This window comes from Lissotriton helveticus, chromosome 12 (genome assembly GCF_964261635.1).
Source record: "Lissotriton helveticus chromosome 12, aLisHel1.1, whole genome shotgun sequence".
NCBI lineage: Eukaryota > Metazoa > Chordata > Amphibia > Caudata > Salamandridae > Lissotriton > Lissotriton helveticus.
In genome coordinates, this window is record NC_136073.1 from 492938199 (window position 1) to 492966000 (window position 27802).

The window sequence follows — 27802 nt, forward strand, 5'->3', positions numbered from 1 at the left end:
CTAATGCTTGCTCTTGCATTTCAACACATCTCTTCCAACTGGAAATTACTCACAAATATCTCCACACAATGTTGGTGGAATACTTTATGTCACTTTCACAGATTGGATGTTGCCTTTGCCACCTCCTGCAATCCAACTCGTAGCAGAGATCTCTTCTGGTTACCCCTTACTTCATACTTAGATCGGCTGGCTCTGAAGAGTATTTTACATGTTAACTCGGAAGATTTTAAACCTCCTTGAAGGACATTGACTCTCTTCTTTCCTTTTCCTTTTACAGGGTTCTTATGTTTATATACTCATTTATGCTGTACAATATGTATCGCGTTATCTACCGCATTTGTTTATACTCCATATTTTACACCTTTATACTGCAGTAATATTGTCTCCTCCTCCTCCCCCTTATTCCGTCTGTCTCCCCTCCCTTCTTTCCCTCATCGCCTCCACCTATAAAATCTCACAAAATGCGTTTATCCTTCTATATATGATATTACCCTCATCAATGTTTTAAGATTATGTTTGATATTTTTTCTGTTTCTGCTGATATCATTATATATCAACAAATTTCTTCATTAAAGCTTTTCAAACTAAAAACAAAACAAGAAATGGGAGATCGAGAATACTGCTACTATGGTACTGATTTACAGTGAAAAGGGGAAGCATGCTGGTGTGAGGTTTACAGGGTGAATTATCACAGTTCATTAGTTAGCAGAGATATGAGGGAAATATGTAGGACTTCATGTGGGTAGGTAGGCTATCTGTAGATGTGGAAATAGTAGGAACGTCAGTTGTAGTATAAATTACTATACGGAGGTTACACACGGCTAAGAACTATCCAGAGTGCCAGTGAGGCTTACAAAAAGTCTTATGAAAAGAGTGCCAGGCCTAAGAAGCAAGGATGGCACCTACATCATAGCTGAGGAGCATCACCCCACCCACTGAATTGCCCCCAGAGACGAAAACTAAAATGGTAATGAAGTTATGGATGTGGCAAGGACTGTTGAATGGAAGCAGCAGCAGGGAGGAGGGTGCATTGCTTTTTGACATGCTTAAAGTGTGCTTGTCTCTTTGGCCAGCCTTCTTGCCCCTGCCAGCCAGGCATGTGCCCTTTAAATTTCTCAACCCAGCTGTGTGAAGAGCACAATTAAAAGCGCCACTTTGCCACTTTACAGGCACGAGAAAACCAACTGGTTGTCATTATTTCATACTTCATAAATTCATCTGTTCTGGAAATATGCGATTCAGACTTAAACAAGACTCTCTCATATCCCTGAGATTCAGGGAGTTCTAGATCACCCACGGAGATCTCATATTACACTGGTTCTGAGAAAAAATTAGATATTTCTAATTCAAGTCAGACCACAATATACGACCCTCACACTGGCTCAAAATCAGAAGAAGGCTACAGAATAGGTTATGAATCCATTGTATAGAGATATTGCTCAGATGTTGTAGAATGACCTCATAACCTTATAAGGGGATTGTGGAACTAAAATTGGAACCAACAAAGGCTTTCTGTAACAAGAATCATGCAAATAAATATGAAACAACAACTGCCTCAGAGAATGTTCAGGAAGGGTTTATGCATCTCATTTTGCATATGCTGTCGGTCACTTGCTCACTTGCTATTAATACATTACAGCATTTCCTCCCTCTTCTCACGACAAGCCCTTAATGGTGTTTCCCTTCCTAAGAGTAGATGTGGAGTTATTATCCCATCTTTTCTCTTCTAATGATAATGGAACCAGAGTTGGTTGAGTGATCAAGATGAGCAGCCGCTTTTTGTATCAGCTTTGACAAGTCTGTTTCGGTTGGTTCACTCTCGAATACCACATCTGTTTCTTGTTGCCTTTAAGGTATCTCTTAGAATGTGTTGGTTGATTTGGATTGGGACATGAATTATTGTGGCACACTTGATGGAGTTGTTAATGCCTGTGCGTTCTCATCTCCTCTGTCACATTTTTGCTCTGGTCCTTCCTAAAAACATCTGGTATTTCACAGTTTCCCACTTCATTCCTGATTTGAGATGGTGAAGGAAGGTGGAGTATGATGTAGCGAATAATGCTGGTTAGGTTTCACTATGCAGTAATCTCACTACACCCCAATGATGGCCCTTGGATTCACAATAATAAATCCTTGGCACAGTCCTGGAAGAGTGGCAAAGAGAAGTCAGGCTTTACTAGAGCAACATGTTAAGCATTTCAGGGTACCAACATGGATGATGAGTAATTGACATTACACAAAAGTAATCTGACACCAGTTTATAAAAATAAAGCTGATATTTATATAAATGTAGACACCAAAGTAAAATCAATCAGATAAGTATAACCAGAGTTACGGATTTTAGAAGCACAATTAAATTAGCGCAAATCACTACTGCAAAACGTTATCATTATTGTCAATGGGAAAAAGCACTAGTGACAGTCGGTCATTTGTAGGTGGAGTTGCGTGGAATCTAAGGAGGCTAGAGGTGATGCCGGTTCCAGGACCAAGCCGCAGCAGTCAGTTCGAATTTAGCCGGTTTGAGAAGCCCGGCCTAAAGTTGTTCTGGCTGTCCTTGGTTATGAGCAGGAGCTGGTGGTGAGCTGGTTTAGCAGCTTGCAAGGTGAGGAAATGGGTGCAAAAAGTTGACAGCAAAGACATTGCTAATGTCGGATGAAGATTTTGTGGTGTTCCCTCGATATGCAGCGTCGAACAAAAGGTGGTGGTTGCCGTACGTGGCACCAACAAGCCTTGGCAGTGATAATCCCAACAGAAAGTTATTTTGATGTCCGGACATATGGGGGAAAATGGTAGCAGCCTGAAACGTGTTGGAGGTCAGGGCTTTGTTTCCCACAATGCACTAGACCACCTCCTTTGGGCAGTCCCCTGGAGAGTCCGATGGCCAGTAATCTTTGGTTATGGTACATTACTTCTACCTGTGGTGTGCAGGAGACTAGTGCCACTATTCCAGGAGAGTTTGGAGTTGCCTTTGACTCTCAAAGGGTTACCTCTGTCTAGGGGAACTGGTCTTTTGTCGGGTACGAATCACAGTCCTGCAGTTCCAGAAAGGTTGTCACAGGTGCGGGGTATCACGCCTTTGGTTTCTGCAACTCCTGTTCTTGCAGACTTGGGTCTCTTTGCATCTATTTGTTGCAAGTCAGATCTAAGCTGTGGTTCTGGTGTCAGGGCTAGCCATTAAATCCTAGATTTCGGGGCAGTAGGTGTGTGGGTGCAAGTGTCCAATGGGTTACTATCCTCAGCAGCTAATCTGTCCCTGAGGAGATCACATTCGGGGGAGGGTGTCACATTTTCTATCCCGATCCCTCTATTCTGCCACTTTTAAACAAGGCAGAAGCCTTTCTTAGCTGTACAGACCAGGTTGCCCACGCTAAGGGTGTGGCTAGCCTTCTTTGGTGTACACCGCCTGAATGCCTAATTGTTATTCTTGCCCAAGTGGAAATATTCCTGGGGACAGAAGGTAAGTCTGATTCCTCCCTTGGGAGGCAGCCTGGTTGCATATCACAGGTTTTGAAGGCTTTGAAGCTCACCACATTGATAGACATCCTGTCAGGGAGAGAGGTGTGACCTCCTTCCCATCTAGGCCATTGTTTCTGACTCATGGGAGAGTTCACACCTCCTGGCAGAGTGTCAGATTCCTGTATTCGTGGCAGTAGCTGCAGGCTGGCATCGACAGCACAGGCAACCAATTGGGCAACCTCTATAGTAGTCAACTGGGTGCATGCCACATCGTCCTCGACTTAAGATTTGTGTCAGGGGTGAAGAGGCACGTTGTTTGAAACCAAACATGAAATATTTTGGTGTTACCATAACAGAGCTGGCAACCTTAAGTTTGCCCGGGTACCAGCCCATGTTATCCTATGGATCTCTTATCACTTATAGCAGCATTTAATGGTAAAGGCCCCTATAGGGACATATAATCTTGTGCTTACAAGTCCTCACCTTCATTATAATGCACCCTGCCTTGTGGGATCAGGAGGTCTTTCTTAGTGGTGACTACCATGTATTAAAAACAGTGCATTGACTTTGCCACACATTTTGAGGGAAAACTCAAGTTTGAGCAGTTTGCACTGCTCCTGCCATCTGCAATGTCAGGACTGCTGTCATTAGTTTACCTGGGTCACTCAGGGAGGTGCAACAGTGCATCAGACCCTGGTGAGCCCTTTTACACCTATGCCATGAGAACCACTGGCACCAAATACTAATGAATTATAAGGGAGTTAAAGCCCTTGCCAATTGGGGTTGCCAATTCACATGTCACTTTTAGAGAGAGAGCACTTGCACTAGGGATTGGCCAGCAAGAGCAGTTGTTGTGTGTTATTTTTGAACTAATACATTGTATTTCTTTAACATGTTTGTAAATGTATACTAATTGTAGAAGCAGGATATTTTTCATAAGTTTGTTATGTTTAAAATAGTTGTGATGTTTTTGCTTTTAATTTTTAAATTATAAAGTTTTATTACTGATTTAATTTTGTTACTCACGGAAAAATGTAAATCGGTTATTATTTTTCATTAACATCTTTTATATTTAATTGTATTAATGTTATCATTGTTTTTACGGTTCCATAATATTTTTTATGTAGTCTGTTACATTTGTAATAAGTATGTCTTCATGAAACAATTTTGTTTGTGTTCTGTGTCTTTTAATTGAAAATAGTTTGCTTTTATATACTAATATGTTTATGATTTCATTTTTTACTAATTTGTATAACATTTTTGTTTAAAATATGGTGTAATATGTATTTTTTATTTTTTTAGAATTTACATTTTATATTTTTATATTAATATTGTAAATCAATATTTTTGTTTGTTTTGTAATGGTTTTTCATAATTTTTTATTTAAAGTATTTTTCCTGTTTTTATTATGAATTTATTGATATTTTAAATTAATTATATTTATAACTGACTAAATTAATTTATAGATTTTTCATTAATCTTTTTTTGATAATGGCTTACATTTACCATATTTAACGTTTATGTTTTTTTGGGAGAAATAAAATGAAATGCTCCAAAGTATTATTTTTAGTGTAGTGTGTATTAGAAGTTTGGGGAATAGGCAATTACGTATACTCAAAGTCCAACACTTTTCCAGGTTTGGTTAAGTTTGGAGTCGGAATAGTAAATCAGCCCCTGCCACCCAAAGTTAAACCCTTTATCCAATGTGAAGAAGATTTGAGAGGTGTTAGTAAATCTATCTGATTCAATGTCCAACACTTTCTCCAGTGTGGTTATGTTGGAAGTTGGAATAGTAAATGTGAAAGCCCACCCCGTCCCCCAACCAAAGTCAACATGTTCTCCAATGTGGTTAATTTCGGAGTGGGAATAACAAGTCTACCCCCACCAATGTCAGTCCAACAGTTTCCCCGAATCCGGTGAGTTTGAAGTTGGAATTGAAAATCTGACCACCCAACGCTTTCCCCAGCATGGTTAGGTTTGGAGTGGGAGTAGTAAATTAGACCTTCCACAAAATACAATACTTTTCCAATGTAGTTATATTTTTAGTGGCAATAATATATGTGATATCTATAAAGTGTAAGCATTTGTTTGTACTTCTTACTTTGTAATATGTATTATAGAATAACTAGTTTGTTTCGATATTAGTATATTTTTTGTTAATTCTAATTGTTTAGACTTTTTTTTAGACATTTTCTAACATCCCTTTAAATATACAGATTTTTACAGTAAAGTACTTTACTATAATTTTCAGTAATATTTTTATCAACAAGAAAAAATATTTTGAATTGAAAATTATTAACATTACACACATGATAGCTCTACTGTGCATACATTTTTATCTGTTGTTCTACGGTTGTTTTTGGAAATGTATAGTCCGGTTTAACAAACATATAACTTTAACACATTGTTTATGTTTTTGAAAAAAAATTATATATATATGTTAAAAAGTACCGAATTTTTTGTATTATTTGTATTAGTATTTTTTCTATGTGTACAAAGCAAATAAGAGCAGAAAGTCTTACCTGAACCTTGATCTGGAGACCAGTAAATCAGCAAGGAGTGTATACACACATATTGCTATCTATCTGTCTATCTATCTATCTATCTATCTATAGATCTGTTTGGCATTGCTTTGGGAAATTTTTATTTGAAGTTTGTTAGTTTATTTTTTATTTGTATGTATGTTTAAGCATTATTTTTAATGTAACTCCTTTATTGTGCTTTAGTAGCAGTACTTACATTTGAGGTCGTTTTTTTGTATTTTTGTATTTGTGAAAGTTAATCTGTGCCTTTTTTCAAGCATTGTTTGCTTCTTGTAGGGGATGTACCTGTACAATGGAGAAATAAACACATGGCATTATGTTAGCTGCTATATATTGTATTGTTTCCGCAAGTTGACCTAAAGCTCTACTTTCAAATGTAACTCTGAGATGCACATTTTTCAGAGCACGCTTCAAGAATATTGCTAACAGCAATGATGAGAGGGTAGGAAATTATTTACTGCTGATCTTTAACCTTTGGACACTAGATTTACAGGAAGTTGCAGATGGCTCAAGGGTGGATGACCATATCATGATGTGCATATCTGTGGTGTCCATGGAGGCCTGGATCTAAGGGTGGGCCAGGCTTAACTGCAACTAGCTGCTCTGTGTTGCTGGTTGGAAACGCCGGTCAGCACTCTACACACTGCTGCTTGCGGTCCTGCTCACTCTGTGATTTAAACGAGTGTGCCGAGCGGACGCACGCAGCGGCACGCCAAAGGCAAGCCCGTCTGCTCCTGTCCGCGCCTGACCGTCACCAGCCCCCTTGTTCGTCCTAATCTAGTTTCTCTGATTACACATGGCCACCCTGAGATATACTAGATTGGAGCTCTCCTCCTTAAACGCTGCCTTCCACCCCCCCAGGAGATCGCTCCGCTCCCACAGGCAGATCGCTCCTCCACTGAAGCCCTCTTACCATCCAACAGCCAAAAGATAAAGCCACCCGAGAACGGTAAATGTAGGAATAATAAGCACCCTCTACAATCACCCAAACAGTTTAACTGTCTATATGGCAACGCCCGTTCGCTTCCCAAACACTCACTTGAAATCTGGGCATTGTTTGATTTAGAAAAACCTGACTTTTTCTTTGTTACTGAAACATGGCTCCAAGATTCATCCACCCCTGACATAGCTGTTGCCCTTCCCTCGGACTACAACATCTCCAGACTGGATAGGACTGGTAAGAGAGGTGGAGGCACAGCAATCATTCATAAGTCAGACATCAAACTTCATATTATCGACACCCATACAGCAAACAGGGGCGAAATACTTATTTTTTCCATTGACTTAACGAATAAGGAGTCATGGAAAGGCGCCCTTATTTACAGACCTCCTGGCAATAAAATTAACTTTACCGCGTGGCTTATGGAGATCATAGCTCCACATGTTTTGGCTTGCGGCAATTTCCTCCTACTAGGGGTCTTTAACCATCACGCGGAGCTTACACAAGACCCTCATACCAACGATCTGATTACTAGTATTAACTCGTTAGGGCTAATGTTAGAGACCGGCCCCACACACAACGCGGGACACACCCTAGATCTCAGATTTACAAATTCTCAGAAAGTTCAGATCAACGAGTTGTTTCCCGTTATATGGTCAGATCATCTCATAATCAAGTTCAGCATTTCCGTAAAACCTCACTCAACCCCACCTTAGAAAGGAAGTGAAAATGAGTCGATCCTGGAACAAGATCAACCCTGACTCGTTCTCTACTCACTTTGTTCCCCCCCTAATCACACAGTCTACCCATCCCTATAAGGCGGAGGCCGATTTAGACCACGCCATCATCGCTGCCTTAGACATTATCACCCCAAAACAGGCAACTAAATGCCCTAATAAACTTTCTCCCTGGTTCACCCCCAATCTAAAAACAGCCAAACTGGCTGCCAGAGCAGCCGAACGACAATGGCGAAAAACCAAAAACATAACAGATTAACATCAGTATAAAGCCTCACATAAAGTCCACATGAACGAGATAGCCTCAGCGATAAAAGCCTACCTCGGGAATAGGATTAGCCAGGCAGAAAATTCGCAGAGAACTGTACACAATAGTAAAAGAATTCACAAACCCCTCATCCTGTCAACCCCCACTCATTGAGTCTCAGGAATGGGTCAATGTTCTCTCTACTTTCTTCCAGGACAAAATAAATGATATCCAGAAACTCTTTCCCAAGCCAACTGGGCCACCTATAACCAAAATTCCATCTGATCAGACTCCCAGAGAAACCCCCCCCCCCCTCACAATGTTCTCAAATAATTTCACACATTTTCAGAGGAGGAAGTGGCCACTACAAGAAGTAAAATCAAATCAGGGTCCCGAGTTGACCCCGCCTCCTCCCAAATCTTAGCTAAAATTGCACCGGTTTTGATCCCTGATCTGACCGCAACCCTTAACCTATCATTATCCCATTTTACGGTCCCCGCCCACTGGAAAGAGGCTATAATTAGACCAATACTAAAAAAGAACAACGCTGACCCAAAACAGCCCCTAAACTACCGCCTGATCTCTCTCCTACCACTCTTTGGGAAGGTCATGGAATCCTTAATAAATAAACAACTAGTTAAACATCTGGAAGATATCAAGCTACTGGATCCATCGCAGTCAGGTTTCAGAGCATTCCACAGCACTGAGACTGCCCTGCTCGAGATAGTGGATAATATTCGGCTGACCATCGATGCAAGACAATTTGCCATACTGATCCTGCTCGACTTATCGGCGGCCTTCGACACCATCTCACAAAGCATTCTTCTAGAACGCCTAGTAGAGATTGGTGTCGAGGGCTCAGCCCTACTTTGGATCCAGAGCTACCTGACCAGAAGGCGGTCTAGGGTCCAACTTGGGTCTTTTTCTTCAACAAACGTGGAAAACGATAAGGGAGTCCCCCAGGGATCAATATTGAGCCCTACACTTTTCCACCTATACCTATCTCCACTAGCCAAGGTAATCAGAGCTTATGGCTTCGAAACTGTGTCCTACGCTGATGACACACAGCTTTTAATCACCCTAGGTCCAAACCTTAGAGACACTAAATCCAGATTCCAACATTGCATGACCTCTATAAAGGAATGGATGATCAACAACTACTTGATGCTTACGCCGGAAAGACCGAGATAATGCTGTTTGGAAACGCACACAAATACTTGTCACATGAATGGTGGCCACCAACACCAGGCCCCTGCCCTGCCCCGAAGAACTCAGTTCGGAATTTGGGAGTCACTATCGATAACAAATTGTCCATGTCGGACCATGTCAACAAAGTAGTACACACCAGCTTTGGACTGATGCGCAGCCTTAGGAAGATCTTTAAGTGGATCCCTATATCATCCCGCATGGCTTCAATCCAGGGCTTAATTATAAGTCGCCTGGATTATGGCAATATATACAAAAAGGATCTGTGCACACGTTTTTGAGTTAAGTCTTATTACTGTATGCAGTAAATATTCACACAACACAAGCTCAAGCAAAATGAAACGATGAAAAGGTGTTGATTGAAGTATTTCTTCAGATTAAGGTTTATTCTTGGTGCCCAGCCAACACCTGTTTCGTCTGGGAGTTACCCTAGACTTCATCAGGGCTCTACAAAAATGCATAATGGTGGGAGGTTACATACATGTACTCACACCAGAAAAAACGGTAAGCTTAAACAACACTGTGACTACAAGTGCAACCACAAGCCCAGGCATGTGATCCCACCGTGATTCTTGAGGATACAGGTGTTAGAAAACATGCAAAAGTTGCCCAAAACACATTCTTTTGTCGTAACCCTAAGTACAGGTTCTCAGTAATTGATAGCTGTGCGTATAGGACCAACTGGTATATGTACCAAAAGTGATAACATCCCAAACATGGGTCCAAAAGCACACTCACTCGGAACATTAGACATGCTAAGAGTATCATCCTTTTATCAATCGTTGTGAGAAATACAGTGACCCAGTGCAGTAAAAAACGGGGGTGTGCAACACCCCACCACCTGAATAGTGCTCAGCAAGAGAGAGAAAACAGAGGTGTAAACAAAGAGACACACTCTGATTGAGAGTAGGCAAAGCTAGTGCCTCTTACTGAACGGGCAGTTCTATGCCACGTAGACAGAAGCTATACAAAATACAAAACAAAGTGGGGGAAACAGAGGAGAACACTACCGTAAGATATACGTGTTACCAAGGAACACATGTAAATCAATCCGCATGGAAGTCTAAGGATAGAGGTGTGGAGCCTCACCTCTCCACCGGTTTTACTTCCGTCCCGGCTGTGGTAAGATCCAGAGAAGGTATTCAGCAGATTTGAATTTAAGACTGGTAAGTACCAGGACGCCGAACGCTGTGGACAAGACATATAGGTAAAACATTTACCAAACGGACACCAATCACATATATGTAGAAAGGTGCAGTTCCTATGTTGCTAACTCTATCGGTGTAACGCCCACATATGTGTAAAAAGTAACTTGGATCCACGAGGAGGAATTAAGCACATCCTCCAATAAAGGAAATTGACAAGTATCTGTAACAATCGATGCCCATTAAGGGCAGTACACGGAGAGTCTAAGTGCAAGACTTAACCCAATACTTTAGTTAAAGAGGGCCCTGACCCATGCACGCAGAAAGGAATTATTAGCAGACTGTAGCGTAATGCCGTGCCAGTGGAACTCCGTAGTACAGATAAGAGAATACCCCAAATTACATACCGCGGAACTATTCTGGTCCCATCATGTCCCCCGAGCACCCGCTATCACTATGAACTTTTGCTGGTCAAATACTCTTGCCTACAAGTAGGATGAGCCACATCCGCCCAAACCGACACATCCACAACAAGCAGCTTACAGATAGAGTAACGTCTGACCTGCAACACCCAAATCAGCAGCCATAAATGCTCACCAGATACTTTCTGCTTCAGGATTCAGATGGCCAGTTTTGCCGCCGCCATTGCTCCTCCCGTGTGTAATGCGGAAGTGAGTAAGGCTACCCGGCATGCACCTTCTAAATATCCTCGCGCTACCACTAGATCGCTGACTTGCCAAAGTAAAAGTAAACACCGGTATGAGTAGAAACCCGGAAGTGCGCCAAACGCAACTGGTTAATCTGTCTATATTTAATCGAAAATCTAAGCAACTGATGGTAAGTTAGAGAACTCCATTAATATTGGAGCTACCTTCCCATTCCCTAATGGTGCGTCTTGTCATATGACCCAAGCACATTGCAAAACCGCCGCAAAAAATAAATGGTCTTTATTTTAAAACAAATCACTGCTCCACGTTTAAAAGACATCAGTATACTTGCCAAAGCACTCTTTCAATTCATGTTAGTTAATGCCACAGTAAGGTCATGTGTCCATTCAGCTGAATTAAAGTTTCCCAGAATGCGTGAACAATACCTAACGCGACCTTGCTCCACGAATATAAGATCACGAACGTAAACTGTGTGTTGCCGAAAGCCCACTCTAGAGTTTCAACCACTGTTCTTAGTGAACCGGAGGCTATACCGCATAGTCAATATAAGACAAAATCACTCAGAACATGAATCGGAGGGAAAAAAGAGAGTACATCTGAGGACACAAAGGGTGAGTCAATAGTAGGACTCTGATTAAAAAATGGGTGACACAGACAGTATATCCAACCCAAAGTGACAGTGTTACGCAACACAATAGTAGCCTGCACAAATTCTCAGTGGCTACAACATGCAATCATTGACAGTTAATCTCCGCACAGCATACTATTTATCATCAACATCCAAAATACAATGGCCACACAGGGTGAGTCCAATAGGACTCTGATACCATATGGGTGACACAAAAAGTGGATTCAACACATTGCGACAATGCTTCAAAACACAGTAGTAGACTAGAAAACTTCTCAATGGCTCCAACATGTCTATTCAACAGCATAGTATATTCCTACATCATCAACATCCTATCTGATATATCAATCCAACACTTCATACACATTCGGTGATGATGGAGGTTACAGATTCCATCTTAAAGTTCTCCTCACCAAACAGTGCAAATTACAGTTGCTAACTCATTAATCAGTCCCCTAGGAAGTATTGTAATTCACAATCTGTATTAAGCCCCTGTTCAACTGCCTTAAGGTGCATGATCCAGGTTCCTTCCGCCCGGCGGAGAGACAGTTCCCTGTCTCCGCCCCTTCGGTGTGGTGGAATCATTTCTATGCCAAAGCAATTGAATTGTTTATATTGATTGGTCTTTACACGTCAAGGCATGTATGGCCATGGGGTACCTCGGATCACCATGCTTGAGTGCTCTAGCATGCTCGCTAATGCGATCCTTAAGGCAACGGATGGTGCTACCTACATACTGCTTCTTACATTTACAGATTAGAACATAGATGACAAATTTCGTGAAACAGTTTGTTCTGCTTAATGTGGTATAGCTTACCATCTGGACCCTGATATTTTGTGGTGTTGTGGAGTGCCCATTTGCAGATGCCACAGGTTCCGCATTTATGGAATCCCAAGGTGCGTTTAACTAACCAATTTGGTTCTTTGGTAGTCATGGGGATTTTTGAGCTGAGAATGCTTCTCAATGTGGTACCCCTCCTATAGGTTACCAAAGGTCTACCTGAGGTAAATTCCTCTAAAGATTTGTCCGCCTTGAGTGTGTTACAATGTTTGTGCATCAACCTGGTTAGTGTGTCAGTTTTTTGATTATAGTTGGTCACTAGTCTCGCTGGCTGACAGGTTGTGGCTCTAGACTCCCTGTCTCCAAGTGTGTCTGTGCGTGTTACCAATTTGATGCGTTTTTCAGCTGCCTCTAGTGTTTTGTGCTGATACCCCCTTGCTACAAACCTTCTTTTCATGATATCTATATTTTCCTGAAAGTCAGGGTCCGTGCTGCAGTTACGTCTGGCCCTAGTAAATTCCCCATAGGGAATAGCTTTAATCTGATTGTCAGGGTGTGCGCTGGTGGCATGCAGTAGTGAATTGCACGCTGTGGGTTTCCGATAAACCTGCTCTGTATTGCCCCATCCTGTACAAACAACTCAACATCTAGAAAAACAAGATTGGTCCTACTCCAGTGATGCGTCAATTGTACACCTAGAGTATTAGTGTTATGTTATGTTATGTTATGTTATTATGGATTTCTTAAGCGCACTGTCACCGGAGGTTTCCTGGCGCTGATTGGATTGGAAAAGAAGGGAAGAAGGAGGGGAGCGGAGATTTTAATGAGGGAAGAGTATTGTTTTTAAGGATTTCCTGAAAGAAAGGAGGGAACAAGATGACTTGAGTGCAAGAGGGAGAGTGTGTTCAGAAAGGAGAAGAAATCCTGCAATCCCTGTTCTGACCCTGACCATAAGAGAAGACAATTGTCTATGTAGCGCCCCCAGTATACAATGTGTTTGCTGAAATTGCTACCTTATCACTCCAAATCCACTTTGCTTCATAGTACCCCATAAAGAGGTTAGCGAAGGAGGGCGAACATTTTGAGCCTATCGCCACTCCTCTCACTTGCTTGTACCATTTATCCTCAAAGGTGAAACAGTTGTTACTGAGTATCAGCTCAATCATGGTCAGGAGCATCCTACTGTGCTTCCATTGTGTAGCTGATTTCTTGCCAAAATGCCATTCCGTGGCTGTCATGCCAAAACTGGGATCAACGTCCGTGTATAACGAGACTACATCTAGTGAGGCCAAAATGATATCATCATCCCACGTGACGTCTGCCAATAAACCTAGAATATGTTTAGTATCTCTGATGTACGCTGGAAGAATCTGGACCAGAGGTTGTAAAAACAGATCCACATATTCTGCGATGCTTTCCGAAGGACCACCAATACTAGAAACGATTAGCCTGCCTGGGGGAAACTGTAAGTTCTTGTGAACTTTAGGTAGCGCGTACAGTACCGGATACCTGGGTTTATCTACCTTCAGATACAAGTATTCTTCCAAGCTAAGCAAACCTTCCTCGTGCCATGTTTTGAGGTGTTTGTTAAACAAAAGAGTAAGTGTGTTAGTCGGGTTGGCTCTTAGTGTCTCAGCACGAGTTATCAGATAATTGACCTCAAATTTCATTGTTGTAGTCGAATCTGTCCATCACCACGATGTTACCACCCTTGTCTGCCTCCCTTATTGTGATTGAGGTGTTAGTAGATAGAGCGGTAAGCACAAATCTTTCTCCAACAGTGAGATTGTCCTGTTTGTTTCCCTTGTAATATTTGTTTTTAGACTCCAGTTTATCTAGGTCACGTAGGACGAGTTTATGAAAGGTGTCGATCATGTTACCACCCGCCAAGGTTGGAGTCCATCTGGACTTAGATTTCAGACCGCTAGACAGGGTGAGAGCACATTTAACATCTAGATCTGCCAATAGCTGGCCTATGTCATCTGGTGTCATATCTTGGTCAGTAATGGACAGCAGTAACTGTGTATCATGCAAGTCTTGTATGGTCAACACATCTAACACACCACACTCAGGGATGTTCGTCACATTTTTATTCCTCAATGGATTATTTATGAACATTTTTTTCAACTTTAAGTTTCTCGTGTATTTAAACAAATCAATTTTGGCCTTACATACATCACCCATTTCTCTCGGACAAAAACCCAAGCCTTTTTTCAGCAGTGAAGAAGTCACCTGGATAATGGCAATGCACTACTCGCCGTCATCAATGAAAGTCTTTTGATAAAACTTCAGACCCTGCAAAATACAGCTGCCAGGCTGGTTCTTGACCCCCCCCCCCCGCACTTCATCGGCCCCATGTCTCAGAAAGCTACACTGGCTATAAAAAAACGCATTAAACTTAAAGTATGTTGCCTAGTCCACAAAACTATCAATGGCCCAGGACCTAAATATTTGGAAAAAAAACTCTCTCATTACTGCCCGACTAGAACCCTCCGCTCCTCACACAAGCACCTCCTAACTGTCCCGAAAGTCCGCACGGTTTGAAATGGTGATAGATGTTTTTCTAAAATAGCCCCAGAAACATGGAACACCCTACCCCTGCAGATCAGAACGGATTTCAATCACAACACATTCCATAGAAACTTAAAAACCTGGCTCTTTTAGGTCTGCCCTTCCCTCTGTCTTCTCACTGAATTCCAGCTAGCGCTATGAGACCTATGGGTGATATACTCGCTATACAAATTAAATTTCAAATTCAAATCATACCTCTTCTTAGTTGTCCCTCTATGTATATCCTTTGAATTGTTATTTATTTGGTAGAATGCTTCACTCCGCCCTCGGAATTGGCCACTACATTACTCTTTGATGCAGAATTCTGAACAAGTTTGTCAGTCACAGCATGGTGGAATGTGTCTTCTACAAGGCTCCAGATTATGTAAGCTGGCAAGCGCAAGAGAGATTTGGCATCCCCTTGCATGATTTTGTAATACGGGCAGTCCAAGTAGATTTCCCTCCTCTTTAGTAGAATTTAAACTCAAGCGGCAGCAAAATCAACGTTAGTGGCTGTGTGCTCTTTCTCAATGCATGGTAACTTTTGTGCTGATTTTGAGCCCTGCTCATGCCAACGGCGAAATCTCAGTAAGGATTTATGTAACTCCACTGAATTCCTCTGAATGAAATTCAGCAAGTTCCACCCACCCCATCCCATACCCCTATGGGGGGTGTCAGTCACCTTTGCTGCAAACATTTTCACACAGGGTGCAATACTATCTGGAGTGAAACCACAATGAAAAGAGAAAAACCTTAATTTAATTCACAGTTAACAAATAGGATACCAAACTACAGTTATCTCAGAGATAGACAACTAAATGCAAGTGCAAGCTGTCACGAAAGACGCATTTCTCTGCCTCAGTAATTTCTCACCTCTCTACTTGTAAACTCAGACTGTAAGCACACAAACATCTGTCTCTCACAATGCCTCACACTACAAACATCAAATGACTGTTGTGTGGTCTAACCCAAAAAATACAACAAACCAGATGCCTCAGGGGGAGGGGGTCAAACAAACTGCCCAGCATATGAATACTGTGCTGCATTTGACTGACACACAAGCAGAGCAATTGCAGAAACAACCATATGTACTTAAGTATAGTGTTTGGTAATTATCATAAGTGTTACTATTATAACAACAACAATAATACTAATAATAATAACAATAATACTAATAATAATAACAATAATACTATAATGATGATGATTAGTAATACATAATTTGTATTATTATTATTATTATTATTATTATTATTATTATTATTATCGTTATTATTATTATTATTATTGTTGTTGTTGGTTGTGTTGTAATAAAAATAAGAGTGTCAAAGTTGTCTCTAGTCCATACTGAAAATACTTTTTTAGATGGATTTCAGTGCCAGCCAGGGGTACTACCTGTAGTGAGTAATTTTGAATAAAGTGAATACATTCTATTTGCTGTTTCAAAAAGTGTATCAATTGCGGCACTTCTAGTAACATGAATACGTTTCTCATCGGATTTACAACTTGTGGTGAACTAATGTTGAGTGATGTTATATATCATTAGTTGCAGTAGGCTGACAATTTTTTAAAAGTTCTTTACAGTTCTCATTAAGCAACTTTATTTAAGTCGCTTTACTCAGATTATAGTGTTGCGATACAATAGAAATGAAAAATATGTGGCTTTCACTTCCACCACCAGTAACCATTGTGAATAACATTTTGTGTGGTGTTTTATCTCTTTGAATACTGCCATATAATGTTTTCCTTAGAAGCTTGCTAATCCATGAAGAAATAAAAGGTTACATTTATGGCATAATAACAAGAGTTTGTCTTACATTTTGTTATTGATAAGATGAATGTCTTGGTATCAGAAAAAAGTACACTTTTTTGACACTCTAATGAGCCACTGTTAATAATAATTGATCCAGATTCACATTTCAACTGTAATAAAATTTAATTATTTTCTATTATTTTGCTTGGTTTTTGAGAGATTTAGTTTGAGAACTGTATGTTTTACATAAGATTCATATCTTTTTCTGCATACATCTCTTGTTGACTCCCATTTCAAATAAAAACAAGCCTTCAATAATCAGGGAACTAGCCAAATGTTGTGTAGGCTCAATTGTGTTCATTATATTCCAGCCACCTCATCAACCCGTGCATGCTTGTTAACCTCAATTAAACAGCAATACATTGTTTACATAAAAAAGGATAGTGCAACTAAAGTATCTTGGTCGCTAAACAACCCTTTTCATTGTCTATTTGCTAGTTCATTGATTGTCCACTGGGAGAGAAACAGTTTGGTATATGTTGGTAGCCCTTGCTTCTACTGTGAGCTTGAGTAGCATTTGCAGTATCCAGAGGTGGAGGAAAGGATGAGTAGAGAACGTGTGCAACAATGATTCAACTGTACAAACAGACAAATGGAACCCAAAGATGCACAGGTACCATGGGTACAAGCTATTTTAAAAGAACACTGATACCTACAAAAAGCATAATTAATTTTTAATAAATACAATTTCTTTTGTTACCCTGTCGCAACAGGGTGTGGCGGATGCAAAATTCATGACATCTATGTGATTCTAAGGTTCACTGGGTAGCATACGCCTTTTACTTCAAAGTGTGCTCAGTTGGGTATATTTATAATGTTACTGTCACCAATGGGTTGTGTTGTAGCTTCCACTTTATTGACAATTGAGTAACCTTTTGTTTTATTTCCAACTATGTCACTTTTAGTCAATTTTATGCGAATGAAAAATAATTCAGTCGACCCTTAGTGAAACATTAACTTACCAATCTTGTGGAAGGTTTAGAGGTGAAATGTGATCCTGTTATAGCTTTCTTGGTGTTTTTCTACTGATGTACAAATGCCCTGGGGGCATCTTCTGCAGATTAAAAGCATACACAATATTGCAAAAAGAGATATCTCCAGTGTGTACACAAATGTTGTCAATTGACACATGTGCTGGTTACTGCATAGAACAGAAATACAAAGTAGTGGTTCTCACAACACGGTGCTGTGTAGGTAGCTTCCCTAACCCTTGAGGAGTCGCAAAACACCCATGAGAGTGCATGCAGCTACAGACTTCATAAAGTCACATAAGTTCTATAGGGGACAGGGTGCGCTGGGAAAAATATTGATAGTATGGCCTATGCTGCACGGACAGTTTCTTGTGCATCTTACATCTGTACTCCCCCTAGGAGGTTTCTCGCAGTAACCATTGAGATGCTCTGTACCCTAAATCACAGGACTGCTTGGGACGCAGTGGTGCAGGAGTGCTTCTCCAATGGTACATAACTGAAGGTATAGGAATCATGAAAAATCCAAGCGACATTCAAAGAAATACTGTAGCAAATTAGCACACCAAATCAGTAGAAGAGTGGTAAGAGTATGGTATATTGCCAATGGTGCATTTTGGAGCACACTGTCACAACAATAGTATTAAAGTATAGTGTGGAGAGTCCTGTCATTTAGAGACGGCCGGCAATATGGACCACATGCCCCCAGTAGAGACTCATCACAGGGGTAGCTGCACAAGATGAGCAGTTTGTATTGATTCCTTGGCCTGAGCAAATTACTGAGCTCCAAGTATTGTTCTAACCTATTTGGATTCTTCTTCTGGCATGAAGAGTGTCTTGCCGCATTACTGCTTAGGTTAAAGTAGAAAGTTCCTACATCTTTGTTACAGTGTCCTGGGGAGTCCCAAAGAAGAGGCCAAAATGCATTGAATTTTTATGTTTTGGAGTTCTTCTTTTTACTAATTGGAATTTTGCGTATGGAAACCATCAACATCAAACCATGAGCTCAAGATTGGGTTCCCAGATGAGCCTTTTTTGACGAGTAAGTGGAACTACCAAAGCAGACTCTCCTCCATGTACAAGATAGGAGACACCTTAAGAAACCACTACAAGGACTCTTATGAATGTCAATTATAATTTATATTTCTTGAGTTTGTTAAATGTATGGATATGCATGTAAATATTATAAATGTGCTGTCCCAAATAGGTTGAAACAAGGTCATACTGCTACTGGTCACATAAATACAATATATATTGCATTCTTGAAATAATGTTCATGCCATTAGTAAATTATTTGACAATTGTGGAATCCCACCAGAGGTATATATAAAGGTTTACTATTGAGAAACCCCTTTAATGTGCTGTCATTCACAGGCAGCAGATTTTCCATTTATATAGCCACTAATATTACACAGACATGTTGGTTTGATGATAAAACTTTATAGGGCACAAGCAATACATAATTTGTGAAGTTTGAGCAAACATTTATCATTTGCACATCACTAAATAAAGTATCTTTATTATATTAAAATCCAGTGGCAGCTCCTCTGCTAAGGCGGAGGAGCGCCACCCTGCTTTCAAGCAGTGCAGAACAGGAAACATAACATTATAATAACTTTCAGTTATTATCGTGTTGTATTTCCTTTTCTGGGGCTGCTCTGCTCATGGAGCAGGGCATGGGTGGAGTGGTTTGCCTGCTCAAAGGCGTAATGACTGATTGGTCGACCCTCTCAGGCCATCCGAAGCAGTCATGTGCACTTCCCTGTTCTCTATGCAGGCTGCATTACAGCATGCATAGAGAACATGCCCACCCCCTACAGCCCCTGGCTGAGCGCCATGTCACAGCGCTCAGACCAATTACAACTCTGCACTGCAGCATTGTGATTGGCTGAGGGGAGGGAGCCTGGCTTCCTGTTCATGGGAGTGAACTCCAGAGAGCAGGAGCTCAGAAGACGCGGAACACAACCTTCAGGTAAGATTAAAAAAAATATATTCTAACGTTCGCTCCCCTATCCCTGTGTGACCCCCATGGCCCATCTGTAACCCTCAACCCCCCCCCCCCCCACCCCTCCTCACCTGTGAGCCATGCCGGCCGCCCTGGTTAAAATCTTTGTTTCCATCACACTTCGAAATTACAAAAAAATGTGTTTCATGTGTGCTTTCTGAACTAGTGATACATACTGAAGCCGGACCTCCATTATAAATTACTTAGCCTTCCCATGCACCGCAGGAGCTGGGCCTACATGGTCACAGGGTTGCAATTTGTTCTTTACGAGCTTCTCGCAAGGTGGCATCTCCAACCAGGGCTACTTACCCAGAGGCTGGGGTGTCAGGCAAGTTTATGCATTAGTGGGATGAACAACTGAGTGGAGTGTGGGTGAGTGCAAGTGGCAAATAATAAAAAAATAAAGTCACTTACCTTGCCAGCTGCACATACAACATCCTCCTTGGTCCCTTGTTGTCAGCTCCATGGGCTCCAGCCTCCAGAAAATTCCACTAACCAATCCTGACACCATTCTCACCAAGATGAGAGGAACACCGGGATTGAATGGAGTGTCCTGGCTGGAAGCTAATTCAAGCCCTTTAGGCCTGTGCTTGGTCTCCACCCAGACAGCTAGGTGGAGAGCTTCCAATTGCACATGTCACTTTGGCCAGCTCAGGAGATTACTTGGAGCATCTAGTCAGCCCTTCTTCAGTCTTCTTCTGCTGCCAATCTGCATCAGAGGAGGACACCCCCCATTTCTCCCAACTGGAGTCCGGCAGGCTGCTGCTGCTGCGCGCTTAATGTGAAAAATAAAATGGCAATGACATCATGTTGTTGCCATTTTATTTTTCATATTTTCACATTTTACATTTTCACAATGGGTGGGGGAATTCCCATGACTATCAGTATTGGTAAATCTGGGAATGCTTCAGAATCAATGGGTGAATGCTTAGGAACACCCACGCTCCACCCATGAAACACCTCCCTGGGGCAGAGTAGCACAAGGCAGAGACTTGCGCTGCCTTGCATTACTCTAGATTGATCAAGAACAGAAAAACAATAGAAGTAATTGTTTATTAGATAAAGAGGAGAATACGAACAGTAATTACCAGATGAAGTGCCGAAAGAGAAGGACTAACATCATAAACATGGTATGGAGATTGAAAAATGGAGATATATTAGATTAGTTTATTTCTATTTTCACTAAAAAATCGAAGGGGCTCATTAAGATGGAGGTCAGTCGGATGTCCGACCACCATTGCAGCAGGAATGGGTCCGCCAACAAGGGGTCAGAGGCTCCACCCGCCATATTAATATATGACTGCCAGCACGGCGGTCAGAATGTGCTCAATAATACTGCGGCTTGTGCTGCGACACTGGAAAAGGGCTGCAGCACAAGCTGCAGTGTTATTGAGCTCATTGCGCACATTAATGCTCCATGAGGCTGGCACCATGTGGTGTTTGGCATGAATGTGGGTGGGGGCACTACATGTGCCCCCAGGGCCACACTCCAGTGGCCAACGAGGGCCCTCCTTGGGCCCCCAATGTCAGATTCTGACATCCTTTTCATGGCTGTTGGACCGCTATGAAAAGGCTGTCAGAAAGGGACATCCTAATCCCTACAGTGGTGCCTGCTCAGGCACTGCTGCCATTGTAGGGATAGGAATCATATGTCCGCCCCAAAGGGATCCTTGATCTTGTTGGAGCCGGCGGTCTTCCCTCTGTGGTCCGACCATCTGTATTGTGATCCAGTGGTCAGACTATGGCCCCGGATGTCAGGCAGACCTCCACAGATGGCCTGTTGGTGGTGGTCCGCCCAACATCGTATTAAGGCCCAGAGTTTTTATCTTTAGTCAGCCTGTTTCTTAAGATTTAGAATGCATATCTTACCTGCACCTGTACTGTCCACTATTAATCAAGAATACAAATAGTCTGTTTCTTTTCCCTCCATGAAACATCTCATCTAATTACTAAACATAATTCAGACCTTATTGTCATGATTTTTTCTCTATTGAACCTTCCATTTATAATCTTTAACTCTTAATTTTCAATATCTGTATGTTTGACCTTCCTGATGTAATTTGCTTAAGACAGACACTCTCATATCATCATTGCTTGACCAATCATTTCCGAATGAAATTCATCCCCCTTTTACTTTATCGGCCTCCCTAATTATTGCCCTGAATACATAAATTACAAATGAAGGGTAACCTGAGGACGAGACGATGCGCTCAGCTCCGAGACCGAGGGCAGCTTCTGTCATCCGCCTAGAGGGGTGCACCGGTAGGAGGCGGCTGAGGCTGGTGATTGGGGATCCCCATTGACTCTGAGCCCCCCCTTGATATTGAGAGTGTGTGCCCGTCGAGATACCCGGATTATGGGAGAGGCAGCGTGGGACGGCTAGATCCTAGCTGCCTGATCTTAAGATGGCGGCTGTCACGACAAGGCAGTGCATGGTAAATAGGCATGGATGAGGGGAGCACAACGGGAGACAAGAGAGGTGTCGCCCTGCTACAGATGCACAGGAGGGAATGAAGCAAGGGCCCTGGCACAAAGAAAAACACCGCCCAGAGTAGTGGCTGCACATAAGCCTTCACTGCACCTGAAGACCTGTGCAGGATCCGGGACTTAAACATGGCGCCCGCCGCTTACAATGCCTATATGCAGTTTTGGCATGCTGGGCCTGCCAGGGCCTCACTGCAGGTGCTTGAGCCAGGTGGGAGACCTGACTTTGTGCCCAGTTCTGCCTACCCTTGAGCGGCCTCCTCTGTCCACAAGATGGAGCTCAGCATGACCTCAAGATCAGCCCAGGGATCCAGCATGCTGCTTCCCCCACCAACATCCGGCCTTCTACCCCTATGGACATCTCCAACTCGGGGATCCCTCCAGACCCAAGACCACCACCCTTGAGTGCAACACCACCTAAACACCTGGCTGAAGGATGGCAAGAGTTTCCTGCTCTGTAACTATGTGATATATTAATTGTCCAAGCCTAATCGCTGTTAAAATGTCATCCTGAGTGAATTTGCAATTTGTATATATATAACTCTAGCCACTAGTATATGTAGTAGACCTTTGTACTTACTACCATTCCTATGTGATTTTAGAGTGTATGTGTTTGTATCTCATCCTTGAGTGACTTTACAACTTGTACATTTGCATTTTTTTCTGTTTGTATCTCTTATGTAACTCATGTAATCCAAAGACCTTATGTAACGGAACTGGTTCTTTTGTAAAGCGCTCTGACACCTTCGGGTAATGTTTGTGCTATATAAAATCGCATTAAATAAAATAATTAAATAAATGTATTTGCTATATAAAATGCTTCCCTAAATGTTGTTACTTATCCCACCTTATTCTAGTTCATTTATCTATTTGAATACTCTATAGGTGATATAATTCAGAATGCAAAATATTGTATTTAAATAATGAAAAACCTTCTTAAGAAAATGAATTTCCTCCAATATAACACATGTCTGACTGAATCCAGAGTACTCGAAGTATTACATGAGATATTGATATACTTCTCTTTTCATCAACAGGTGTATTCAAGGCCTTAAGTATCTTGATAACGCCAGAGAAATGACTCAATCAGAATTTCCAGCTTTTACTATATCTGAGGATTGTCTGTACTTGAACATATACACCCCTGCAGACGTGAGGAAGGATGACAAATTGCCTGTAAGGAAACAGAGATCTCATGTCTATCTTCAATTACTATTACAAATGTATTCGCTACATTCATTTGTGCATTAATGTGTTTACCGAGTAATGAAAGTAGACCTACTATATTTGCATTTTGTATTTCATTCACATAACTCTAATGAATCCAACACATGGGGCCATATTATCAAGCAAGGGCGATACATTATCGCCGCTTTTATCAGCAGGAAACTGCCGCTAAAACGGCGATAATGGACTTGATAATATGCCCTTGTGAATTCCCATAGAAGCCCAGGTTCTAGTGTTAACCTGGGCTTCTATAGGAATTCACAAGGGCATATTATCAAGCCCATTATCGCTGCTTTAGTGGCAGTTTCCTGCTGATAAAAGCGGTGATAATGTATTGCCCTTGCTTGATAATATGGCCCACGCTCCCTCAAACTAAAAACAGAGTTCAGGCCTAATTTAGAGCTCAGCAGGTCGGCTGGCTGTCGCTCGTGGTGGTGGCATAGGTCATCTCCTCCACAAGGCTGGCCAGACTGATGCCTGCGAGATAAAGAGATCAATATTTGCAGGCAGCAGAGTTGTACGAATAAATCATGAGTTACTCAAGGCACCCAGGAGAGACTTACTGGCATCCTAAGCACATTAATACAATCCTGTGTAGCCACTGGAAGTTTGGAGTTCGACTGCCGTCTTTTAGGCCACCACAAACCGGGCTTTTTTGTTTTTCAGAAATAAATTTACAGTGAGAGTTTGTGTCTGAAAAAAAGAAACAATACTGGCCTGCAGATTCTGGAAGTGTTTTTCCCAGGATGTAGGGGTCATTATTTTTTTGTTTGTCACAGACAGGGATCAGCAGGATCTACAAGTGGATCCCCACTGAAACGAGAAGAACGGTCACCCATGCTCTCTTCAGAAGCAGGTTGGACTACGGAAACGCCCTCTACGCAGTAGCCTCGGCCAAACTCCTGAGACCGCTCCAACGCATCCAGAACGCCTTTGCACGCCTGACTCCTCGACATCCCTCACCGCAGCCACATCACACCCCACCTGAGAGACATGCACTGGCTCCTGGTCCACAAGAGGATAACCTTCAAGCTCCTCACCCACGCACACAAGGCACTGCACAACACCGGACCAACGTACCTCAACAGATGACCCAGCTTCTACACCGCCACCCGCCAGCTCCGCTCCGCCGACCTCACCCTCGCCACAGTCCCCCTCTTCCGAAGAGCAACCTCCGGCGGCAGATCGTTCTCCCACCTCGCCGCCAAGACATGGAACACCCTCCCCATCCACCCACGGCAGACCCAAGATCTGCTGACCTTCAGATAACTCCTCAAGACCTGGCTTTTTGAACAGTAGCAGCATTCCCCACCCCAGCGCCTTGAGACCCTCACGGGTGAGTAGTGCGCTTTACAAATGATATGATTGATTGATTGATTGAAAAAAGGACTGTAGTTCTCAAAGAACGACTCTGGAAGGTTGCCAGGATTTATCAATGTGGTAAGTGTAAGAAGCAGCATAACTAACCTGTGAAGCACTCCTTGAGGTGATCCAATAGCAATGTACATGAATAGAAAATCAACGTTGGTGTACATTGTATCAAGAAACATATTTAATTGGTTATGCAAAGTGTTATATTAATGCTAAAATTGTGGTCCAATTGCAGCACGCAGGCATATATGTCCAGCAATGTATTCAATAATGCAAGAGAGGTAATTCACATATATGCGCTATTCCCTTACAAGGAAAATAGTGTCCATAAGTACTTCATTTTTTGTTGCGTAGGTGGCACCTGATTTGTCCCAGAGATAGTGCAGAGCTAGCATCAATGTTTTGGTCTATGTTGTAGTCTATACCCAAGACCATCCTCAGGACGGCAATTCATGTAGAAAAATGGCTGATCCCAAATTTTGGGTGTAGGCAAGAATAAACATGCTCCATGCACCATGCACCATGCTCGGGTCCTGCGATGAGACAACGCCGGACAGAGCGGGGCCTCCTTTTTCCTGAGCTGGGTTCCAGGAGAGGTGAGGTACACTCCCTGTACTATTCAGATGTAAGAGACACCGTTTGGTACAGAGGAACACGATTTTGGACTATTTATGTATATCCTTTACAGATTGTCGTTACGTTCACTTTATGTATGCAGTAGCTAATGCTTAGAACTCTGGCCCTGAAGAAAGCCATGGGATCTTGTCCCTACCGGCTGAAACATGTTGGCCTTGTAAATGCAGTTATATGTTTAGACTGCTTCCTATGCATTGTTCTTGTTTGTTTGAGGGAAAGGACAAATTACATTAGAGTTTTTCGCCAATTGATCCTTTTACCCCTTGTTTTTAACTCACACATCTTTTGATTTTTGCACTGCACTCGATCCCATCTTTATCATTTGTTCATGGGTACCTTAGCGATTGATGGTGCGACCCAATTGAGTAAGGGCGATGGATGGGTCTCATTGATCAAGAGACATACCACCCCATTTTTGGATGACCAAATGAGAACACTTGATCTACATACCTATTTGATGGGAATCCAACACATCTCTGTACGGGTCTTACCAACAATCTCAGTAGGTCCTTCGACAGGTTTGTCCTGGCACACATTCTGATATAGAGACTTATGTAGCTCTATTAGCGCCTAACTCACTTATGTAGGAGTTTTGCAGCAGCTCGGAGTACTTGAAGCTCCGTTATAGACCCCCGGTTCTTTTGTTGTTAAGAATAAACATGAAACAAGGGCATACAGGTTTAGGCTCCCACACAAACCATTTGTAGGCAGCAGAGAGTCAAGACAAAATCACGAGCTAGTCCTTATGAATTGGGGAGCACACTAGCAGCGCCCAGTGAATGCATTGAAAGTTTGGTGTGAGGTAGCAATCTTTTTGGCGGCCACACAGCAACATTTTTTGTGTTTATCGAAAAAAAATAATGCAGAATTAATGCTTTGTCAAAACTATCAGACCCCTTTGAAGCCCTTCACTTCTGCATTTCATCATCACCATCCTCGTCATTTTCAGGGATTCTGATGTATAGGCCCCCTGGGCTGAGATCACAGTTCAGCAGTGACCTGTTCAGACTACTAGAACCTTATGCAGGCAAACCGCATTTCACCATTCTAGGGGACCTTAACTTTCATCTAGAGGACATCACTTCTAAAGATACTATATCTCTGATCCTCTAGATGCCTGCGGTTTCACACAGTTGGTCAAGGAACCCACACATAGAGCAGGCCACACTCTGGACGCAATTTTCTCTAATGACTCCAGGATTATGACAGGCCCACCGGAACAGCTAGTGTGGACTGATCATCTAGCAGTACCTATTATACTTACCACCTCTAGCACAGAGCTTTCTATGAAAGAGCATTCTACAAGTGAATGTAGGCGAAATTACAAAAATATCTCCAATGACTCCCTTGCCCCGTTTTTTGGTACCCTTTCCCTGACTCCAGACCCAGAGAAGGCTGCTTCGGAACTAGCCAACTGCATCGCTGGGGCTGTGGATATCTTATCTCCTGCCACCCCTAGGTATGCTGCGAGGCGTAAACCTTCTGCCCCGTGGTTTGGAGAGCAACTTAGGTTGATGAGACAAGGATGTAGAAGACAGGAAAGAAATTGGAGGAGGACATGGGACATTAAGGATAGAGAGCTGTACAAAAGTACACTAAAGATATATAAGGCCTCAGTCATTAAAACCAAACAAGACCACTTCTCCAACATTGCCACATCCTTGACATCATCTAGGGAACTCTTCAAAATCGTAGATTCCCTCTGTTCATTGCAGGCACCTGATCCTATAATAGGCTCCCAGGAGTTTTGTGACAACATCTCAAGCTTCTTTTATACGGAAATTGTAGACATCTCCAAGCAATTGGAAGGACAGAGGAAGCTTCTGGGAACACATATAGCCACTGATTTGTCTATTTTAGAAACATGGTCAAAGGATCCTGATAAGACCCTTACCAATTTCCCTCCTGTCACTCTTGAAAATCTTAACCTCCTGTTGAATAAGACGAAGTCCTCCTCTCCCTTAGATCCATGTCCGCTTAAGACTCTGAAGGAATGCAGGGACACCTTCCTTCCCCATATCCTGGAGGTCATGAATAGTGCTTTAGAGCACGGGGTATTCCCCTCGGCCTGGAAGAGGGCCATTGTCAGGCCATTACTTAAGAAACCCTCCTTGGATCCTGCGGTGCTAAAAAACTTTAGACCGATTTCTCTACTACCTGCCCCAGCCAAAATGCTCGAGATGCACCTGAACCATCATCTGTCTACCTTCCTGGACTCCTCTGGATTCCTTGATCAGACTCAACATGGGTTCAGGAAACTACACAGTACCGAGTCGGCACTCACTGTTGTGACCAACAACATCAGGATGAAGGTAGACAAAGGACAGACCACGATGTTGGTCTTATTGGATCTGACCGCTGCATTTGACACCCTTTCTCCCTCAGTCTTAACATCTC

The 27802-nt window shown here is 42.3% G+C and overlaps 1 protein-coding gene across 1 annotated transcript in view; it reads left to right on the forward strand.

Moving 5' to 3' along the window:
• Window positions 1-27802, forward strand: part of LOC144797613 (fatty acyl-CoA hydrolase precursor, medium chain-like) — a 413977-nt gene that overhangs the window by 84971 nt on the left and 301204 nt on the right. The window contains exon 4 of the mRNA XM_078668304.1: window positions 23209-23347. Coding sequence (XP_078524430.1) covers window positions 23209-23347 — 139 coding nt within the window. The remainder of the gene's footprint in view (window positions 1-23208; window positions 23348-27802) is intronic.